Below are 24,394 nucleotides of genomic sequence, written 5' to 3'. Positions count from 1 at the left end.
GTGTGGCAGCTGGCCCCACACACGCGCGCACGCACACACACACACACACACACACACACACACACACACACACACACACACACACACATACACACAAACACGCACACACACACATTCTTGTAAAGACATAATGCGTTCCCTAGCCCCTTACCCTAAGTCTTAACCCTTAAAAAGCCCTTTAAAGTCATGAGTCGTCAGCCAAAATGCCCTCGCAGTCTACTACACACATGTACACACACACACACACAGATGAGATATCAGTTGCACTGTGTCTCTGCTCTGACTGCCCTTGGACACATGCACGCTCACACACACACACACAAACACCAGATACTTATCACAGTCAGCTTCCTTTCACATTCTTTGTGATGTACACACACATGCACACAAATTTGCACATACACACAAACTGTAATTACAAGAAAGGTTTTGATTTTAATCGGGCAGCTCTTTGCTCAAGGTCAATAATGGGGTTTTTACACATGCACACACACACACACACATACATATAAAGTCTGATAGATAAGAGAGAGAGTTACTCCTCAACCCCCTACAGGCGGTAAGAATGTCCCCCTGGCTGAGAGATCTATTACTGGGTTATGTAAGGACCTGTAAAGCCAACCACACTCTGACTTCACAGGGAATAAATATAGACACACACAGAGAACACAGTGCAGGACAAAAACATAGAAAAAAACAAAGAGGATGTATCTCAAAATGTTTTTTCCTCTCAAAGTCAAGGCTTAAATCTAAAGGCTCTCTTGTCATCGGGGCCCCTCAAATTTGGTCTGACCTACTTGAGGAGATAAGGCTTGCAGATTCAATTAATTCCCATGAATCACTTCATAACCGGTTCAGCAGCCACCCCTTTATCCTTCTATGCTTGCTTTTGTGTGATGTTGTATTGCTTTTATTTCTCTTGCGCTCTTCATATTGACACGTGGTGTTTCGCTGCCCCATGGCTTTGAAAGTGGAAGTCAAATGTTGTCAGATGCAGCGTGAAGAGCTCTACGGTTATTCCACCTACAGCTGATCATAAGATTTCAGAAGTCTAGATATCTTAAAATATATTTAGATATCTTAATAGTGTTGAGCTTAAGTTATTTTGGAGTTGAAGTTGACTGATTTAGTGCATATTTGCACATATGTTCTAAATTAGTTTACTTGTTTAATTCAAGTTCAGTATCACCACACTTAGTGCATCACTTTGAATACAAAAGGGCAAATTAATACTTGTTGTTTTAATACTAATTTTGTGATTTTACTGCTTAATAAGGTTAAAAAAAAAGTGTGAGTGACACCGGTTTGGTGTAAATAACACAACTATAATTAATGCAATTCATAGTGTTACATTTATATCAATAGTAGTCAAGTACCAGCTACGCCGAGGTGGTGGGCCCCCCAAGTCAAATTTGTCTTAGGGCCCAATAAAGGCTTGGGTCGGCTCTGGATGTATGTGTCATCCATATTAAACTATACTTTGGGTATCTGGGGATATAAACATGGCAGATTCTATACAGAATAGAGCCGTACGCTACTTAATATGCCAGAAAAACAGGGTGAATAAGAAGATTTTCCTTTGGAATAAATCCCACAATTCACCATGGACTAATGAGACTGAAGCTATTTAAGGTGGTTATTGATTCACTATATATTTACTGCAATAACTGCAGCATGAACACGATTAGAAGCAAATTTCTGGCTACATTTGAAGGCACATTTATTGTGTTGAGCCTTACGTTAAAGTAAATTCATGTAGATACTCGCATATCAACGTGGGGCACTCGCATATACAATTCAACACACAGTATATACAGACATTTTATGCATGAGACACAGAACATAGTCCATGGACACATTCTTATCTGCAGGGTTTGATAAAATGTTCTTTTTCCCAATTTGGAAAAAGTGGGTTGTCATCATTTCATGCTCACTCGTGTTAATAGTATCACGGTTTGTTAAGTCTCGTGTTTTCTCCCCGTGAGTGAAAGTGAACCAGTGTATGCATTCTTGTGTGATGGAGGCACTGATGGCCGAGGCCCGGGAGGCTTGCCGTTAAAATCTAATCCATCCCAGACACTTAAACTGTCTCCTCCAAACTCCTCTTGTCGATGTAATGTCTCTATTTACTCAAACTGCGGAACATAAAACCTATGCTCAAATCCCACCACTCATCCGCCAAATCCTGTAAAATTGATGATGTAGTTGAGTCGAAATAAAATGTAGGTCGAGTTTAAAGTTTGTTCTTGGACGAAAACGTCATTCATGAAAACAACCTCAGCAAATAGACAATTTATTATCTTTCCTAAAGCTTATTTCACATCGGCTTCATCCTCAGATGGAGTGTAATTACAGCGAATTGCAGAAGTTCATATTTAACTGATTAGTGATTCAATACAAAATGAACGGTTGTGGTAATTGATTAATCGGTTGAAAAACGAGTTCTGTATGCTCCGCTTTTTAAATGTGAATATGATCCAGTTACTTCCAGTAAACTGAAATGAAATCATTATTTGCAGACCTACTTGGAAGGGCTCCTTTCACATCTGCTTATGATAACTCATAAACTGTCCAAAACCAAACTGAGTGGTTGTCGAGGTCAAGGATGCATCAGACAGGAAGTTAGTCATAAGTAAGCCATTAGACACAAAGCACCCGTCAGACTTTGCTAACGGGTGCTTCAACTCAAATATCTGAAGCTCTGCAAACTCCCACTATATAAAACACAACAAATACAATACTGTATAACTGGATGTTGCATGGCATACAACTGCTAAAAAATAACCTTAAAGATCATATAATATAACTTTCAAATTAAATTAAAATGTAAATTCTTACCTTACAGTTTAAAAAAACAAACAAAAAAAAAACCTAATTTCCACTCTCAATAATTAAAAAGAGTATTATTGTAATGACTGGATTGGATATCAGAAAAAGCTCAACAATATATGAAAGATACAAAAATATGACATAAATGCTTCACTAAGCATGTAAAGAGAGATGTACACCATCATACGACTACCTTGATACTGCAACCTTAAATTTGTACCAATACCAAGTCTGATATAGACTTTTAGATATAAAAATGACCGTATAATGGTATCCAGGTTTCAAGGAATATTCAATAACTCAAGTACCCGATGTGCTGTCACAGCTTAAGATGGGAGAGCAACTTGTAAGAGCCGGTTCCCCCAATGGCATCCACTTTTAATGATTTGCAGCACAATCTGCATCTGGACAAGTGATTGTCCTTGGGATCTTGGTCAAAGTCAGTCTTTGTAATTGTCTTTGATGAGCCAGAGATCTTGGAATTTGCATTTCGCAGGCATCCCGTCATTTGCTCTCTATCTTGCTTAAACATTACACGCTCATTGTTCTGCATGGAATCTCACGTCAACGGCGGAAAGAGACAGTGTCCACAACACCGCTAGTAATTACAACTCGACGTTTGTTCTGCATAGACCGAGTCTACGTACAGTAGGTGGCGTTGTAACAAACAAGGGCACAAGGCTGATTTTTTTCAAAACTGGGGCACCCTGGGTATCAGTATCAGACATAAAAAAGTGGTACTGCATCATTTCCAGTTACTCCAGTTACTTGCATAGAAACTAGATTCTAGTTTCTAGTGTATAAGGCTTTCTGACTGACAAAGATGCCCCCCCACTCTGTGTGTGTGTGTGCCAGGATGTGTGCTTTTGCGTGAAACCCCGCTATCAGTCACTTCTAGCATTACGACACGACGTGCAGCCATGTCAGCAGCTGGGTTCTTTTACCATCACCATCTCAATCATCCTGACCATCTGCAAATTAGCTCTTTGAGCAGCCACAGACTGTGTGCACTTGTGTGCCACCGTCTTCTGAAAGCAGTGAGTGTGTAGTCGGCGTGGCGTGTGAGAGATAACAGACAGGATGTGAAGATGAAGAGAGAGGGCATAGGTGAAAAAGGAAAAGTAGAGAGATATGAGAGCAGGAGGCAACAGTTGACTGAAGTGAAGTGAAAATTCTTTAAACAACTGACGTAGCATTAGTATCAGGTTGACAAAAATTCGAGAGCACGCTCGCACGTACACGCGCATGCTGCGACGAGAACAAGAGCTGGACACATGTTGATCCCCTTTGATGTTCATATTTCTGTCCGTCTGTCTGTCTCCGTCTGCGTGCGTGTTATTAACTGAACCACGAGGGTCAGTTTCTCCTTGATACATGAATTGCATAACCAAGGTCGACAGAGAACAAGTACATACTCTGGACATGAGCACATGCCGGTCCTGTCAAAGCTAAACACTCCAGACCGACACAAAGGGCTCCAAATCGCTCAGCCTTCCTCGCCTCCAGACTCTCTCTCTTGCCGTGCCGCTATCCTTCCTGCCTGCCTGCCTGATCCTCCGCTCCCATACATGGCTTGAAAATGAACAGGATTGAAACCCATCAGATAATTTTTGACTCAGCGTTTACAAAATGTTGTCTCTCGAGTGTAAATAAAGAAATAAGACACTAAAATGCATAAGCAAACGGCTGAAAACAGTGGAGCGTGTCCAGGAGAGGGCTGTCACTTGTTAACCACGTATTAGCAAAATATACGGCATCTTTTGCTGCAACATACCTTTTTGAAAATAAAATGTATGGAAAGCAAATTTCTTTGAAAAAAATGGTGGGAAAAAAAATATGTATCAAAGATGAAAATAATATTTAATTGTAAGAGAACTGTATAACTAGTTGACTGATTATTCAGCTTGAATCATATCAGCTTATAACAGATTCCTAGATATGTGACCGAGACAAAGCAGAACCTCAAATGTGACAAAAGAAAAGGAAAATGTTATCTTTAAACTTTGCTGTTTAACTTTTAAACACAAACGAAAGCCTGGCACATTCAAAATATTGTCAAATGAGTTCAGACAATGCTGATTCAGCATGTCTCCCGGCACCATTACTGCAATGTACACACAAAGTGATTTATTATGAGTCAAGACGGAGCAGGCAACAGTAACGTAAAATATTGTAAAAAAAAAAAAAAATAGTAAAGCAAAATACCTGCAAATAGGGTGGAGCATGACTGAAAAAACAATTATGCCTTACGTGATAATACATGCATCTTCTATCCGCCCGTCCCTGCACTGCTGGTGTATACACACAAATGCTCCCTCAGTGATCTCTGATCGTTTTGCTTGATAGAGCCTGTTTTCAGACGAATGATGTGGCATACAAATAATGCTACATTGTTTCTGTTCACAAAGATTAAACAAAAAACAATCACCAAAAGTTACAGACTGCAGCTTTAATCCAAGTGTCAAATTTAAAGAGATTTCCTCAAGATGTTGTTGTGTTCACAGGCATTCAGACAGCTCACAGCTTGTTAGACAAAGTGCACCATCATTTTAGCAACATTAGCAACTCTTGTCTAGTTCTGCTAACCTCCGATAGTCGCCTTTCCCACCGAGCGTCAGGTCTACCCACCGTCCAAGCGTGGGTAGACCAACATGCAACAAAGCAACATGTGAGTGTGAGTGCAGTGTCAGGACATGAAACCCTGTGAGGACTCCATCAGTGTCACCATGAGGAGAATCACTGTTGTCATCTCTCTGATGATCCACTGTGCCCATATATAGCAGCAATGCACGTTTTAGGGGAACCATTTTCTTGTCGACTTGAAATGAGAACCAGCTGACGTGTGAGGCATGCAACATAAAGATGACATCACCATTCCCAATCTCTCACACTCTCTCTCTCTCTCTCTCCCTCACTTTCTCACCAGTACAGATTGTTATTCTCAAAGTCAGTCACCATAAAGACACAAGGCCCTGAAGTGTAACTTCAGCCGACTAACAGCATTGCGAGCTGATAGGTTGGTATGAGTCGCACAGCAAACATAACAACGTAAAAGAAAACACAATTTCTGGTCCGCTATTCTATTTCAGCCTGTCACATTCATGTCAAATTGCGATACTCGCATTTTTACGGGCTCTAATGACGTCACTGAGGGCAAACTGCAGAGTTAGCCTATCGAAAACAAGCAAAGCATTGCTTTGTTAAACCATATTTGTCACACAATCACACTAGTCCATGCACTTTGCAACACAGATTTTCATGTGAACTCATCCACACAGAGTATGCACTACACTACACAGTATAAACAAAGCTCATGAGATGTAGTCTCACTGTGGATCATCGCTATGATTAATCCCCACGGGATGTTGTCAAAAAGTCACATGTAAAAAAATATATATATATAAATAAGTAAAAAATAATGGCATTTACTGAAATACACAGCAGCTGTTTTGGTTTAGTTTATTATTAGGATTGATTAAAGCTGTAGTACGCAAGCTCACAAAAAGGAATGGTTGATTGGTGAGGTTGTAACATTTTCATTTATTGCCTGTTGCTCTTTTAGGCTACACTGATTACAACTGGGTTTGAGGGGATGAGGGAATTAATAATTAATAAACTGCCTACCCCAGCTTTAATTGTCATTTTCATAACCAGGTTTTAGCTGTAAAAAGTTCCAATTTGGACATCTAATCTATTTCATATAACAGAGATTTTAGGTCTTATGACACTACATTGATTTACAGCCAAACCAAAGCATTATCCCTAACAACAACCATAAACAGTTAAAGCCTAACCTTGACCTAACCACATCTTAACCAATTCCTCAGAAGTAAGGCTCTGCCACCATTAGAACAAGGTTTTGGGCTCCATGAGGACTACTGGTCCTAGCCAGGTCAGTGTTTTTGCCAGAAAAGGTGCACTCACACAGGTTCACACAGTGATTCTGTTAAGACCTCTGCATTGACTTCCATTCATTTTGGCAGTCCAAAACAAAGCATTATCCCTAATCCTTCACCTAACCCTGACCAAAAAAACAAATTCCACTTCACAAAAGTGCCTTTAAATTTGACAGAACCTGCTAAAATGTCCTCACGAGGATAGGTTTGAATATAAATCTGTTCTCACAGCGCACTACAGGCATGCACACACACACAGTAAAAGTACAGTAAAAGCAGATTCCTCACCTCATTAAAGCGCGCCACCAGGTCCTCTACTGCATTACTCCGCTGAGCATTCTGGGTAGGCATGTTAGGTGCAGACAGCGAACACTTCAGGTTTGGGTGGCGTTTGTTTTGACAGTCAGGACTGCCCAGGTCTCGAGTGAGGAAACAGAGGTAATCCAAGGGAAAGACCTGAGCATAGGCAGACACAGGAAAGACATCATGGCTCAACAAACATAGGCTGGGATTATTTCACTACAAATTCCCCATCTGCTAACATGTCAATCAAATTGTGTGTTCATGTTTCCATGGTGGGGACAGCCATGTCAAAAAGCATAATATTTTCAAACTGTCCATCAGATTCTTGTGGGGATTATACCTTGAAGATGTTATGAGGGAATCATTTCAAAATTGGGTGACTAAAAGTCAAAAGTCAAGGTCACAGTGGCCTCACAAAGCACTGAATTCATTTGAAATTAAGTCTGGATTTAAAAAGTTTCGACTGAAACTGGAAAGCATTTTCTTTTGTCCAGGAAGTACTGAGAAGAAGATTTGCGAGGACTGAAAGCAAACAACGTCAGGCCATTTTCAATTTCTTGTCAAACAATAAGCACACAGTGTATATTATTTGCATTTTTCTTTAGACAGCATGTATTTTGTAACGTTCCACCTACCCGTTGGTAGAGCTGCTGCTCTTGCTCTGTGAGGATACAAGCAATTTCCTCAGGGAACTGTATGAGGTGCCGCAGCTCTGCCAGCTCCTTACTGATCCCACTGACACTTGGAGGAAGGGAGCTGCTGCTGGTCATACTGTTGGCCAGCTGACGCTCTGGAGGAGGAGGAGAGGAGAGGAGAGACAAGACAGAGAGCTCATTACATTAGCATTAGAATTCTGCTGAAGAGAGAAAGCGAGGAGAAGGAAATGAGTGAAAATGATGAGGAGACACTGAGACTCCTGGCTCTTTGTCCATTGAACATGGCTGCCAACAGGGAACGGGGACAAAGAAAAAATAGACTTCGACCACTTACAAGAGACTCACGTTTTAAACTCTACACCTGCTGCTGCTTTGTCTAGCTGTGAGACAGACTTTTATGACTGGAAACTGAAGTTTGTTTCCGACGACTCACTCTCCCACACCAAAGTCCATATGAAAAATCAGCTATTTAACATCACAGCACATGGAAGTTGTTGATCCATGGCGCCTCCATGGGGTTTAAATGTGGGATTATGTGATTCTAGGGCTGTAATCAACCAAATAAATTCTTGAAGCCCTGAACATTTTGACTAAAAATTAGAGCGTATCGACTCATAAATTGACCAGTCGACTGGGACTTTACAGCCCTAGTGACATCAGTGTTTGAAATCCATTGTTCAGGTTCATCTATATGTGACACACACTTACCAAATGAGTCAGCAATAGACCAGCAGCTACTGTGTCTCCGTGAGTTAAATATGCTTATTTTTTCTATGGACTTCATTGTAGGAAAGTGAAAACTTCACTTTCTTTTTGGAACGGGTTTTCTGACAGTGAAGCAAAGCAACAAAACATCTTCTTAAGATATTGTAGATTAAAGGTGTAAATTTAAGTAGGTTAGCCTTTAGTTTAGGGGTGAAAGCACATCACGCTGTGTTTCAATACCTCAGACACCCAGAATTTAAAAAGGGTGAACTATCCCTTTGGAATTGAGACATTATCTCCTCTTTTACAGTGACAGACACAAGCCACAACTGTCTGTGGATCAGTTTTACAGGATTAAAGGTGACATGTCTTCTGATCCATCGGTCACTGCACAGCCTCTCTGTCAGTCCAGAGGAAGCATGCACACTTCACCCTCTGTAAGTAAACAGCATTGATCAGCTGCCAGTTCCTCTGTTTATATTTCAGTCAGGTCCATTAGTCTGTCTGTTTACACACACACACATACATACACCCAACCACCCTCATCCCTGCTTACTAAGGACTAATGGACAGTTTCTACACTGGTGCTTGTGCTGCCAGGTAAACATACAGAACATTGTTGGGATAGATGCCACATAAACTTAACAGTCTGAGCTTTTCCAGGAAACATTTCAGGGACTCTTTGAGGAATTTCACCTACATTGAGCTGCAGTAACTGGTAGATCCTATTTTAGTCACCAGGATAGAGTTTCTCCTCTGCCGCAGCAGAGACTGTCCAGCAGCGTTTTGCACAAATGAATGCTGCTGAATGGTTTAGACCAGTGTTTCTTTTTTGAAGACGGCAAATCACAATAGAAAGAGCAACACGAGCAAAATTGTCCACATTGTAGCTACAAATTTAAAGCCATATCTGAAACATTTAATATCATCTTGATTTGGTTCAATCGAAAAAGGTTGGAAATTTGTTTGGGGACCCATAAAAAATCTCCCGTGATCCATCTGTGGGTCCCCGACCCAGACCTTGGGAATCACTGGTTTAGACTGAAGTCATATAAACAACCTTTATTGATACAAAGACCAGCCCATGTCACCACTAATACTATGACTGAGTATGAATCAAGTGTAGCGCTGCAACATTTCATTGATTAAAGCTGCCGTCAGTGATGTTTTTTTTTGGCTAACTTCCTGTCTGTTGCTGCTGTTAGCTTCCCCTCCCTCCTCCCTGTGTCATCTCACTGACTTCACCAGGAGGACAGGACCTCCTCTTTGTGGAATTGTGGCTACTGAGTGGATGAAGTAATAAAGTGACACTTAGAGTCAGAGTCCTGAGACTGAGACTAATATAGAGCTATTTAACATGTATATTTAGCTTACAGCTACTTTAATTGTTTAGGTATCGACTACAAGATTCATTTGCAACTTTTCTTTGCCATCAATTCAACTGTGTAGGTGTTGTGTGTCGTCATTTTGAGGTTTTGGGACACACACCGACATTCCGTTATGATTTTATGATATTGTGAAATAATACACAGAATATTAGAGGATGCAAATGATTGTTAGTTGCAGCCTTTAACGACAGCAGTGGAGAGTCATACGATGCTTTTAGTAAAATACCATGAAGGCAAAGAAATAAGACAAACTCTGTCTTGTGATTTCTATTATAACTCAACCCGCAAATGCACACACATAAATTGTGCTGACACTTTACATTATAGTACAGTGAAAAAAAAGCTTAATAGTATGGTAAAAGATTTGGAATATAGAGGTAATATCTCAGTGATCATATTTCATAATAAAGAGATAATATTAATAATACCACATTACTTTCCTGCAAAATATTCATGCAATCACTTGATAATGAGAATTACTCCAGCCTACCATCAGTGTAGTACCCTCACACAAATAATTATTGTGAATAAAAATTGATAATTACCATATTATAAAGTGTATTCCACACACATTTCCCACTGCCATTACTAAAAAATAATAACATGGTACAATCATAAAATTATGTGCATATGCATTCATAAGTGCGTGCACGTTATGCAAGGTAACAAAAAAGGTTGCCCATGGTAATCTTTGAGATGTGCAACAGGTAGCCATGGCAACCGCACTGTGATTGCTGTGCTGAAAAAAAACACTTGCTTATTTGCACATTTTGATTTGTGGTTGTGGCCTCACAGATTCAGTAATGAACTCATGGTGCATGCACATGAAAAAAAGGCTTGTTTAATCAGAGAAAAGACTGATGATTTTCTTTTCTTTTTTCATTCATGCAATAAAAATAATGAAAAAAAAACATGGGGGAGCAGGAGATAGATGGAAGGAAAGGAAAGAGGAAGCGAGGAGGAGAACAAGTAGACATTTTGTGGTTTACACTGCAGCAGGTGAGCGATCAGTCACAAGAGAGACGACAACTTAATCCACACATTTCTTTTTTTGCTTAACGTCCTACAGAGAAACTGTAGTGATATATGATACAGTGCAGAGCTGGAAAACACTTCTGCATCATGTCTAGGCTTATTAAAACATAAGAACGCCAATACCTCACTGGTGGAAACAACTCTGCAGAGTGCAGAGAATAAATCAGCAACACTGCAACTAAATATTATTAACATTTTTAAACTTTCAAATCTTGATCACGTAAGTCATCTTTGAAGCACATGGACCTTATAATATTAATATATTTAACTCTCATCGTGACCTGATGAAAAAACTGTTTTTACAAGCGTCCCTTTTGAAGTGGAAATGGTGTCGCCTTCAAATTGGTCATATGAAATTCATGACCACACAGTGGCTCCATCATTCATTTATTCATCCATCTATCCATCCATCAGACGACGGGGGGGTGAAACACACAAAGCTGCAGTGACCAAAGGCTCTGACGAGATACCGGTGAGTTCATTTAAAAGCAAATGTGCACAAGACAAAAGGACTGTGTCAGATTAGGTTTTAAACACTTTAATTCCTTGTTTTTCTGCATTGCATCTGTTTTGTTTTTTTACTCCTCTCAATATGAAGGCATTTCCAACTGACTGCTGTTTTACGTCAAAGAACGTAATGATTTGGGAAATGTGTCAGAAACAAACCGTTATCAGCAATTCAATAACCTTTATAATGCCTTATTCATGGCATGATTTGACCGATGAATTATTTATTGGGTGCTGCAGCCTAAAGTTGTTAGACAGTGTGCATTTAAAACAGTGGGAGAAAAAAAATAAACCTTCTCATTTGTATTCACTGTTTTTTTTAGAAGTTAAGAAGAAAAGTTACATTTCAGATTGTTGTGTGTCTGCGTCACTGTGGAGTTTAAAAAAAGCTTTAAAATGTCAAATGATGAAGGACTATAATTTAGAGGAGACGTTTTCTTGTTTTTTCTTCATATTGTTTTTTTTAAGTTATAACGGAGAGATAAATAAGTGTTGACGTAGAAAAGTAGTATAAATCAGAAGCATTAATAGTAGTACTTTTATAAATAGTAGTATAAAAATTTCATTAAAATATACAGTATATATATATATATATATATATATATATATATATATATATATATATATATATATATATGTCTGATAATGTATTTTTACGCTCCATGCTGCAAAAATATTCAAATGTCCTTGGGACAAAACAAAGGATTTCCTTATCTTATTATCCATCTTATCTTATGAACATATTTTCCTGCAAAGCACCACATGCACAAACAGTGAACTGACAAATATAAACCCAGATTACAGGCTGGATTGAGGTCTTTGCCTGCACTGATGCAGTGTCTCTACCAGAATCAGCTGCGGAGAAATGAGGAAACAGGCATAAACACGAGACACACTGGACATGCAGCACTCCTGCTGCGACACGGAGAGAACATGGACGTGGACTAATTGACCAGGATGTCCCTGTGATTTGTATGCAATGGTTAACTCATCTGTAACGCATGCTGCTGAATACAAATATCCTGTGGGTGTGCATGTGTGTGTGTGTGTGTGTGTGTGTGTGTGTGTGTGAGAGAGAGAGTGCAGTGGAGGATAAAGTAGATTGGCTGAACAATGTTTGTCCGCTTTAATCAGGAAACATGCATGCATTGGTGCATAATGTGTGCACATGCATGTACAGGTGTGTTCCTTTGGAATCAACTCTGACCTTGTTAGTACCAGTAATCCTCATGGAGACCAAAACCTGATCTTAATGAGGTGCAACCTTGTTTCCGAGGTTTAGGTTAAAGGGATCGTTCAGATTAAAAGTTGATGTTTTGCAAACCACTCACATCCCCACACCAAAGTCCATGGAGAAAATTGTGGATTTTACATCACAGCACACAGAAGTTGTTAATCTGGCGCTGCCTCTATCAGTGAGTTCAAATGTGTTGTAAAGTTAGTGTTTCACATTCTTCATTTTGATTTACCTAAGTGACAAACACTTAACAAAATGAGGTAGCAGATGACAAGGAGCTTCTGTGTCCCTGTGAGCTAAAAACACTCACGTTCTGTATGGAATTTGGCGCAGTATATAAAGTCGTCGTTTAAGGGTCCAGATAAACGAAATCATCGTCATGATGTGACAAAATGCAAAACAAGGAGTGTTTGTCAGACAGCATCAGATTGAGCTCTGTTCCGTTAACCCTGTCCTGCACTGTTACTTAAGGGGAGGAACCTTGAGCGCAGACGTACTGTCTGTCTGTCTGTCTGTCTGTCTGTCTGTCTTTGTCAGCCGAGTGCACGCAGCACACATGTGCAGTTTTCTCACGTGCATGTTTAGAGCTGATGACAACTTCCCTGCAGGATGTAGGGTCTATGCAGGGCATTTAAACAGGTGCAGCACCGACACTTCAACTTACGGGACTGTAATACATGAGCCCTGTGAACCTATAAAAATAGTACCATCATATAACTCACATGTTACTGATTAAAATATTAACAAGCTACTGTCTTTATGGCCAATGCAATATTTAGTAACCATTTCAGCTTAAATAAACATTTTGCAAACAACGCTAATGGTCTGGCTTTCAAGCCTACATTTAGCGTCCTTACTGCAGTGCTTATGCTCACCTTAAATAAATAAATAAATAATGTATAAACTAATAAATATTAACTAGAACTAAATAGTAATTGGAGGAAAAAGCAGGTCGCCAACAAATTAAACTCGTTGAGTATACCTATGGATTAAAATTGTACATTTTTAGCATGATTTGTCACTTTTGAAATTTCTAATTTGCAAACTTACAAAAAAAGTTCTAATCACCCGATTGACCAAAAGTCTGCTCACATAATCCGCCCAAACTATGTCTTCTAACTAACTATAGCGCTCTTTCTTACACTGTGCTATATTTGTATTCCGTTTGTCCTCACACACACAAAAAAACACACACACGCACACAAACACACAAATCCGCATGGAGAAAAAAGTCACCAGACATTAAACAGATAATAAATAACAAGTCGTAGTAAACAGCCAAGAATAAATAAGGACTCACAGGACACAGCTGAAAGGCTGCAGCAGCAGCAGCAGCAAATATAAACACTGACCAGTTATCACAGGGTCTTCTCCCACTTGTATCAGGAAGTGCAAACAGTTACACACACACACACACACACACACACATACACACATACACACACAGGACACATAAACAAACTGTAACATTCAGGTTGACCTTTTTTTAAAGGGAGGATAATAACAGAAACATGAATACATTAGCAACGCCTACTTCATGTGCAATCTAAGACAACTCAGAATAAATATTGATATAATGTAATGTCTCCATTGCCCGGTACTTTATTTTTTTATTTATGATCAGTCAACAATAAAAGTAAACTGCATAAGATATGTAAAGATCCTCTTTTGACAGGCACATTTTCACTCGGTGAAAACATGGCTGCCAGCATGGACACAAGGGAAAAAACGAAAGGCTCACCTAATAAAATCTAAGCCTGCTCAAGTCTTGGATATATTAAGAATGTTTTTGCTGCTTTATCTCTCCATTAGACGGCCTTATTTGTGTGGAAACTAAAATTTGGTGACTACTCACCCACCACACACAAAAGTTTTACATAATGACACATAAGAGTTATTTATTTACTTCCGCGATTATCATTAAGTTCAAATGTGTCATTTTGTGACTTCACGGTTTGAAATCCTTTGTCACAATTCCCCGAAATGATACAAACTTAGCAAACGAGACAGCAGTAGAGCAGGAGCTCCTGTGTCCATGTTGAGTTAAAAACACTGATTTTCTTTGGTGCAGGAGAGTCTAACAGTGTGTCGAAGTCTTGTTTCCAAGCCTGAAAACATGGTTCTTGCTACAGAGTGAATATAATGTCAGTACCTCATAAATCCACACTTCTAAACCAACTGGATTATCATTGAACAAATTCTTGTGAGGCAGAACGCAAAACATGAAGCAATCCAAAACACACATAAAGCTATCTTAAGAAATGCTTTTGCCGCAGCTGATAAAGCAGCATTGAAAAATAGGTTAGAGGTAGTGAGGGGATATTTTTTTTACAGTACAAAGCCAATGAGTACAACAGAAAAGAGACTGAAAGAACCTGCTGAAAACTGAAAGTGTGACTCAGCGAGTGGCAACGATTACACGGCAAAAACAGACAGACAAGTGCTCTCCCTCTACAGTTTGCAGAAGAGGACTGTGCGTTGTTGTTTTTCAAATACTTATCAATATACACAAGCAATTGAGCAAAATATGATAGCAAATATAGAATCAATGAACATATTATGATCAGACACATTTATATATCTGTGCCCATTCATCGCAAGCTGTGATGAACCACGTAAACAAACGGATCCTTTTTAACAAACTTGCATCTCCTTCATTTCCAATATAAGAGCCGATCCCATTAGACAACACACGTGTAAAGCTAATGTACACACAGCAGCTGTGTGTGATTTAGCCGTTAAAATACCTGTTTAAAGTTTCAAACACTCTCTGTCTGTCTGCCTGTCTGTCTGTCAGCTTTGTGGAGACACACAGTATATTCCCTCTACTCACTGATCAGCTGGAAGTCCATTCTGTGAGAGTGCTTCATGGTTGCTGGATACAGCTGGCCTCTCTGCCTCCCACACTGACAGCTCAGTGCCGGGGCGACCGAGGTACACTCAACCACATTTGAGCCGCCAGTCTCCTCTCTCTTGCAGCTGCTCTCTCTCTCTCTCTCTCTCTCTCTCTCTCTCTCTCGTTATCCCCCGCTGTCAGCTCTATTTCTTTCTCCCTTACTCCATTTCTGACTTGAACCCTCTCCAACTTTGTCTTTTAGTCTCTCTCTCTTGCTTACCTGGCTGCTCTCCCATGGCTTATCAGCAAAGCGTCTCCTCTTTTCTCTCTCCCTCTTTCTTTCTCTGTCTAGACTGAAGACTCACTACTTCTCCTCCTTCACTCCCTCTCCCTCTTCGTCCCCCTCGACATCTCCCGCCCACCCTTCACTGACACCATACATAGTTCACAGCCATGCACTACACTTGGATCAGGCCATCCCACTGCACAAACACACACTAAACCACAACAATATAACATATAGGTAAGAAAGTAGAGGATGGGTGCATGGAGAAAACAATCCTGTTTTATTTTACTCAAAATCAAGCATGTTTAAATGTATTATTTTGTCACTTTGATGTTAAAAATCTTTCGTTGTGTTTTATCTTAGTGACACAAATTTACCAAACAAGGCCACAGAAGAAAAGCAGCTCCTGTGTTCCTGTGAGTTAAAAATGCTGATTTTGGACTTTGGTGTGGAAGAGTGAGCACTTGACAAACTCACGGCAACATGAAGCATTAAAAAATATTCTTGAAATGTTGTAAAATCTAACACAAAACAGAAGTTAACATTTAAATACTATATAACCAAATAATTATATCATAATAATATCCTCAACGCTTCTCATGAAAGAAATGACAAACACCTGTTTCTCAAATACGAGGATATCACACACATGTTTTTAACTCTCATAATCTCTGGAAACAATGTGCGTCCTTAAAATCCTTGTGACTTCCTTTCACCGTGATCCCCCATCACATAAGCTGTCACTAGGCAACACAATGCACAATGACGACTGAGAGGAAGGGGAGAGAACGAAAGGAAAAGAAAGAAAGAAAGAAAGAAACAGCAAAGCTGAGCTGGAAGGATGGATGGTCTCTCACTGGGCCGCCGACTTCCTTTTCAGCTGTACAGTAAATGTTGCTATTAAGGGGAAGAGCCCAAAGGAAAGCACCTAGACCACGCCCACTTATAGTTTACATGAATGTGGTGAAACCACAGTGGTTTACAGAGGTTTTTCTTTCCACAGTAAAATGAGAGAAGAGAGTGAAGACACTTTTAATCACCACAAATCTGTAAAGTCCATCTGTCGCTAATGTGTGATTTGCTGCGAATTAAAATTTTTCCCATGCACTAACCCATTCTATTTAAACGATTTGCTTCATTTCACAAGGGGTAGACAACATAAATAGAATAGAATAGAATATATACTTTATTAATCCCCTTAGGGAAATTATTTCTCTGCAAAGAAAGAGAAGAATACCGTGGTTAATCTGAAAAGCCTGAGTCTGTACCTTTTAATTTTTCAGTTGCTGCAAATACAAATATGTTAGATACCTTTAGGGATAGTTCATCTACTTTGAAGTGCGGCTGCAGGTACTGACACACAGGCGACGCTCAGATTACACAGCCACATTGTCCAAATCTGATTCATTTGAGATCAGATTTCAAGGTTCACACTTTAAACTACAAGTGTCTTGCACCTTTTGGCGACTGTTCTGAGTCCACACAAGTGAAGTGGGAGATATGTTAGATAAAATGCACCTTTATTGCGCTCACGTAGGGGAAATTCTGAGGCTTCTGAAGCTTTAGCAAATCTGTGAGTAAGATTTAGCTCTAGAGGACGACACTCTGCCGCACTGAGGAAGTGCAGGTCTAAAACTTCAATGCTCAGCAAATGCCTTTAGGCAACAAAAGCTGCATGGATTCTGATATGATCATTCTCATTCAGGTTGCATGGCCACATACACTCTATGGACAAAAGTATAGGTTTAGGTGTTTCAATCGGTCATTGGGCTAGAACCCCTTATCTCCAATGAAGGACGATCTTAACGTTTCAGCAGACCAAAACCTTTTGGACAATGCTATGCGTCCAACTTTGTGGAAACAGTTTGAGGAAGGTCCTCAGTGCAGAAAGCAAGACTACAAAGACATGGTTTGACCAGTTTGGTATGGAAGAATTTGACTGGCCCACACAGAGCCCTGACCTCAACCCCATCGAGCACCTTTGGGATGAAGTGGAACAGACATTGTGAGCCAGGCCTTCTTTTTCCTTCTTTCTTATCAGTCTAACATCCTGACCTCATAAATGCTCTAGTGTGGAAGCTGTTTTAGCTCCAAACTCCATATTAAAGTACTCTAAACTGTATGTATTTCAATATGTCATTACAGTCCCTGTTGGTGTGATGGTCAGTGTATATGAGATTTAGAACCACACACTGATGTGACACTTAATGCGATTTGAAAATCAGGAGTGGGTTTTGGATTTCGGTTTTCACACAGCCCTGAAAAAAAATTAGAGATTTGAGTCACATCAACTGTATAACTCTGATCTGAGTCATAACAACTGCACAAAAAAAAAATAGAAAAAAAATTAGACATGAGTCACTTCAGCCTGGTAATGTGAATGTAGCCATAGTCGGGGATGACTTTGCTGTGTGCACCTTTCTTTTCTGGCTTGCTCCAAGGGAAAAAATGGCTGCTATAAACTATAATTTCAGCCAATTAACAAAAGACTCACCTCGTAAAATCTGTGCCAAAATTTAGTGTACACTATCTAAAGACTGTGTTTGCTGCTTTATCTCAACATTATGCAGCCCTTGCCTTACTGAACCATATAGAGAAAATCATCAATTTTCATTACAGCACAGCCTCATTTGTAAAAATTCACATAAAGCCGATGAGTGGACTTCTGGCTGACGAGACACAGGAAATGGCTTGTTCGGGAATTCTACTCCTAACCAAGTCTCAAACATGAACAGTGTTTGACCTGACAGTGGACTGAGGGTTACAGGGGGACTGAACACGCAGCGGTCACTGGTGTCTACACAAAGACAAACTCCATTAAAACGAAAAAAACGACTGCCTCAAATAACACACATTCAGATATGATTTATGGCCTCTCTGGCACACACACTCACACCACCTTGACTTTGGCATTTTTTCCAAAGTCTATTAGCATTTTACAAGTTCCAGTTGTTCACCCTTTAGTGCCACCTTTACAGAAAAAAAATAAAACGAAAATGTTCTTTCTGACTTACACCGTCAACACACATTCAGACATTCAGACGTGCTTTATGGCCATGGGCTGCCATTGGGCTTGTAACCGGAGGGTCGCTGGTTCAATCCCGGGACTGGTCAAGGGGTGGGGTGCCCCTGAACAATTGCTCCCCAGGTACAGATAAGTGCTGCCCACTGCTCCTGTGCCCGGCTTGTGTGTGTTCACTACTGGTGTGTTGTAAGGATAGCTTAAATGCAGAGGTCAAATTCACAATCACTAATTGGTGTGCGTGTGCAAAATTGAGTGTGGAGGAGGTCGAGGAAACCCTTCCACCTCTCAACACTCACACTAAAACTCTATGAATACACGGGGCGGATTTCCGGGTAGTCCTTGAAAGCATTTGGGTCAGAGCCACTTCTCAGGTTTACTCAGTGAATAAGCCGCAACTGTACCGTGAAATGGATGGATATGATGTGCAATAAGTGACTCAGCGTTACATGAAAACTTAGATAATGTATTCTTACATCACTGAATTATATTATATTGTATTGTATAATTAAGTTAAATTAAATAATGTAATTAAATGATTTGATTTGTTTTAATTGTATGGCTGCTACTTTTACCCATGTGTTGTGTCTTTTCATTTATTTATTAAGTATTGTATAGCCTCATGTGAGCTTTTATGTCATTTATTTATTATGCTGTACAGCACTTTGTTCCACTGTGACTGCTTTAAAGTGCTTGTACAAATAAAGTGAGATTGGATAACTAGTGATCAGCCAATACGGTACACAAAATCAATACTGGTCAACATAATCTCACATACATGCTTCACTTAACACAGGCAGTAAAAACGTAGATAAAGAAGCAGCAACAATTTCTTATTTATGTGAGCCAAACATATGTTTCACTGATGGAGCATTATGTTTCTGAAATGGCTTGAAATGGCCCGGGGGGGTGGGGGTGGGGGGTGGATAAATGCATCAGCACAAATGTGTTGGGAACATCTCAACGACAATATCGACTAAGTGGTATTGAGTCACTCTTATATGTCATATTTTTGGAGATGATGTAATCCCCTCCTCAAGTATCAGATCAGAGCTGTTGTGGGGATTTTTATTTTTTTTTTTTTTAAATTGATCAGGACTCAGGAGTTGGCAGTCACCACAACCTTTTACATCAGATGTAGGACTTTCCACAAGTGCTGGCTTTTAGCTATTTCATTAATAGTTAGCAGGTCTTCCGTGTAGATCAGCTGTAGACTGTACCAGGGCTTTATATGGAACAGACGAACACTGATTACTATTTCATTCTACTCGTGTTTGATACAGCTGGTCATATTTTAATTATGAGGTCTCATGTTTGATCAGATCCAGCTCCCTCTGTCTCTCTCTCTCTCTCTCTCTCTGCCCTGAACTCTGCAGCACAAACACACATACACACAGTGAGGACATAATGAATTCCCTAGACCCTTACTTAACGCAATTAAGTGCCTTACCCTAACATAAACCTAATTCTAACCCTCACCCTAAAGGTTTATCATGAAAAAGCCCTTTAAAGTTCTGGGGCGCAGAAAAAATGTCCCCATAAGGTCAAATGTCCTCACAAAGATAGCTCTGCACATTTCTTTTTTTGGACCTCACAAAGATATAACAAAGTCTTAACCTCAAAAAAAAGCCTTTTTAAGGGGTGGCAGAACGTGAGGACCAGCCAAAATGTCCTCTTTCCCAAAATGTCCTCACTCCCTATGGCTTATGAAATGTGTTGGTCCTCACAATGATATCCATACAAGAACACACACAGACACACACACACACTGGTTTATGCAGCTATTCTTCTTAGGACACTGCATTGACTTCCATTCATTCGGACTCAAATGTTAGCCCTAAATTTAACCAGTTCCTCAGAAATGAGGTTCTGCCTCTTTAGAACCAGATTTTGGTCACCATGTGGAACAAATACAAATACATGCACACACCCGTGGCGCGATACGCCATAGTGTGGACGACTGACTCGTTAACCGCCACATATCACAGTAACTCCAGTTTGGTTACAGGTAAACAACAACAACAAAGCGCTGGTTTGGCTAGCATAGCGCTAGTGAGCTAGAGGAGTCAGTGTCTCGAAATACCAACTGAATATCTGTTACATCATCATCTCTGGGGACACATGTCTCTCTGGTACACTAAATCTCAAATAATTCAAATGGCACAACTACACACACTATGGCGCTAAGTCCAGCAAGGTAATTCTCATGCATAGTGTGAGGCATCTGGGTAGCTTTGGTACCGGGACAGAGAGACATGGAGTCTCTCACGCCAATTGTGTTTGTATGTGTGTGTGTGTGTGTGTGTGTGTGTGTGTGTGTGTGCGGAGTGGCGAGTGAGTTTCTGTGAAACCTTAGTCTTGCCAAGACCCCTAAGCTGCTATGTGTGCGCGTGTGTGGCTCTATTTTGTTTCCTGTCACACCCATTAAAACGGAACACGATGTCATGTTGAAGATATGAACGTCGTGTGTGTGCCTCTGAAAATGTGCTATTATCGGGATTAATAAGCAAGTCGGAATGAAATGCAGGGGGAAAAAAGGAATTGATGCTTTTGTGTCTTTGTGTGATATTATGTGTGTGTGTGTTTGTGTGTGTGTGCACGCATTTGCTGTTTGTCTTCATTTTTACTGGAGACCGCCTGTCCCCTGGCCCGGTGCCAGTGGAAATTAATGTCAGGATCAGCTTACATTCAAGTCATATGTGACATCGGTCATCCTCAGAGAAGGTGGACAAACAGTTACCAGCAGAGTGACTGACCAACAACACAACTGGTTGGACAATGAAGTCATGCGAAGAGAGAGTGCGAGAGAGACAGAGAGAGAGAGGGAGAAGAAGAGGTGACACACTCTATGCGTGATGAGAATTTGTTTGTTTTCTTATCCCATTAAGAAAATAGGTTTAACTGTTTAATGTCTTCCTCCGGGTATCTCAGAGACAGAGAGGGTTGTATATCCATTAATATATGTCTGTGTGTGTGTGTGTACATGAATTAATATCTCTGTGAGGTCCAAAAAAAAAATGTACAAACCTCTCTTAGTGAGGACACTGACATTTTGTCTGGGCCCCAAAACTTTAAAGGGCTTGTTTAGGGTTAAGACATGGTTTTAGGGTTAGGGTTAGTGTCGTCAGTAAGACATAAAAACAGGTTTGTGTGCGGGGTGTGTTTGATGTGCATATAACCTCTTCTCTGATGTTGTTGCGCGTCCAGGCTCAAGTGTTGCACAGACGCTGTGATGTTCTGGGGCTTGTTCTTCTTCCGCACACCACTTGACCATTGTGTGTATGTATGAGTGTCTGATTTTGAAAGAGAGGGGGCAGACAGAGAGAGGGAGAGAGAGGGTGGTATGAGGAGAAAAGGAGAAAGGACAGCAGAAGAGAAAAGAAACAACAGGAAGAGAAAAAGGGCAACAACAATCACCAGGGGAATAGTGAGAACTTTTCTTCTCGGAATCAAACAGATTGCCTACAGTTGCTTTGCCCAAAGTCCCCGTTTGAACAAAATAAATATGAAAACCGCTGATTCTCACTGTGCTCATGTGAACTGTGTAATATCAAAGTACCTCTATGAGAGCCTGGCCGCTGGGAAGCCATCTTAGTGACGCCTTCAGGCAACTATTTCAGACTGACAATTGAAGGCTGCGATCTAAATGAATGGTGAGACATTTAAACCCACAGGAGGCAAGATTGGTAGAAACTGTTGTTGATCGTTGCGTTTCATCCACAGGTTGTTAAAATACTGACAATTGGGACCATGGCTCTCTGTGCTGAGCTCCTCTCATCAGATGAGCATGAACAGACACACGTTTCATCGATGACCTGAGGCAATCTCTCCATCTCTGAAACTGTCCTTATTTGTATATTTTATAGCATTTATCATCCAACCCATTTATCGTTCATTGTTTCTTAAGCATAGGAAGTTGTTGCCATGACTAATAGACGCATTTCCTATATTGTTACTGCCCTTATAAAGCAGATGATTGGCTTCTGAAAAGAAAAGGGTGGGATATGTCGCTGACTCAGCATTCTAAACTACTAGTGCAAGTGGCCGTTTCTCTAGAATGAGTGGAGTAATGAGCTTTTGCTGCAGCACAAACTTAACCAGTGTTTCCCAAACTTTCTATGTAAATTGTGAGTAAAGAGCAATAAGTACATTTGGTAGCGACTGATTTACAGCCATATCTGTAACACATAATATCATTTGAACTGGTATACCAATCATTTCCAAGAAATGTATGGTAAATAAATTTCAACTTTAATTTTGTGCATGTTATTTGCAACATATACATTCAAATCTAAAACTTTGGGAAAATTCTGCTAATTTCTTTGGGGACCCATAAAAAAATCTCCCACAACCCATCTGTGGGTCTGACCCAGTCTTTGGGAATCACTGCATTAGAGGAAATAGAGCGAAATCAAGGGATATAGGCAGATGAAGACATTTAGATCTAGTTGATAAAGCCACTCTTTGATCCTTGGTGCTTAAATAATGTCTCAAACACACACACACACACTCCCACCTTTCAGCACGCCGTGGTTGTTGGGACACTGAGGCAGCACGTAAGGCAGAGGGCAGCGGGCTCCAAGAGCGGCCGTGGCCTCTTGCAGGGCTCCGGTCAGCAGGGAACACACTGACGTCCTCTGGCCACAAGATCGGTACAACCTACAGATAAATGAGGACAAGTGTGACTGAGGAAAGAAAACAAAGTCTACCTGTGTTTAAGACATACAGCCATGTGCACTTTTCATGCAGTAGTAGCATTAGCATAACACAGCCAAACAGCTTTATATTTCTATTAAACTTTATACAGCGTGTGGACTGATTGTTAAAGCAGAACTATGCAGAATTTTTACCCTAATTTAACAGCTTCAGAGTCATTAAATGGGGTGTTGAGGGGAGATTGGGGGCTGTCGACTCCCCCAACCGTCGGTTAGCTTAAAACCAGCCTAGCAAGATCAGGACCGCTGACCTGGAGTAGTAAGAATCAGAAGGTCTTGTGAAGTCTCGGGTGTCATGAGAAACCCAAACAACAAATTACTTTTTCAGTATTTTTCAGTCTTTTTAACTGATGTACAGTTTTGGAATATTTCGGTTTGATTCCTGTGTTGGACATCGCGCTCAGGACTCTTCCAGTTACAACACTCTCTGCCAATCAGTGGCCGGCAGTCTGTTGACGTCACATACTAATATTGGTAGTATACTAAAATTAGTAAACCCTAAACCTTGAAACCTCACCAGAGCAGGTTCTGAAAAAAGTATCCCTAATGGAAAAGCAAAAAAAAAAACCCAAAAATGAGTAGAGTCGCACTACAACTGTATAGTGGAAAAGCACCAATACAACCCTTGGCCAGGTACCAGATAAAAGATCAAGGCAGTGATAGCATTATTTTAGACATTCATCATGGCAGAGCCTGCATAGAGAAAAAGGTGAAAAAGCCACAAGACGAGCAAAGTTCCGCTCTAAGTTCCTTTCACAGGTTTCCTCCAGTGTCTGGTCTAATTTGACCAACTGTACAAGGAAAAAAGCCATTTTGATCTAATTGTCTCAAAACCTATTCTTATATTTCCTCCACAGTAAGCATCTGATCACAACCTTTTATTGAACTTTGAGTGGTTACTTATCTTAGTCAGTGTTCCTGGTCAAAAATAATCATCATAGGATATGATAGGCTAAGGATTAAATATTACTAACAAATG

The 24,394-nt window shown here is 40.3% G+C and overlaps 1 protein-coding gene across 1 annotated transcript in view; it reads right to left on the bottom strand.

Moving 5' to 3' along the window:
- plce1 (phospholipase C, epsilon 1) overlaps positions 1 to 24,394 on the bottom strand; it is a 106,459-nt gene that overhangs the window by 32,885 nt on the left and 49,180 nt on the right. The window contains exons 7-9 of the mRNA XM_058621642.1: positions 23,217 to 23,359; positions 7,664 to 7,818; positions 6,994 to 7,181 (exon numbers count right to left, since the gene is read on the bottom strand). Of these exons, the coding sequence (XP_058477625.1) occupies positions 6,994 to 7,181; positions 7,664 to 7,818; positions 23,217 to 23,359 (486 nt within the window). The remainder of the gene's footprint in view (positions 1 to 6,993; positions 7,182 to 7,663; positions 7,819 to 23,216; positions 23,360 to 24,394) is intronic.

This window comes from Solea solea, chromosome 21 (genome assembly GCF_958295425.1).
Source record: "Solea solea chromosome 21, fSolSol10.1, whole genome shotgun sequence".
NCBI lineage: Eukaryota > Metazoa > Chordata > Actinopteri > Pleuronectiformes > Soleidae > Solea > Solea solea.
This window is presented reverse-complemented; position numbering and strand designations above follow the sequence as displayed.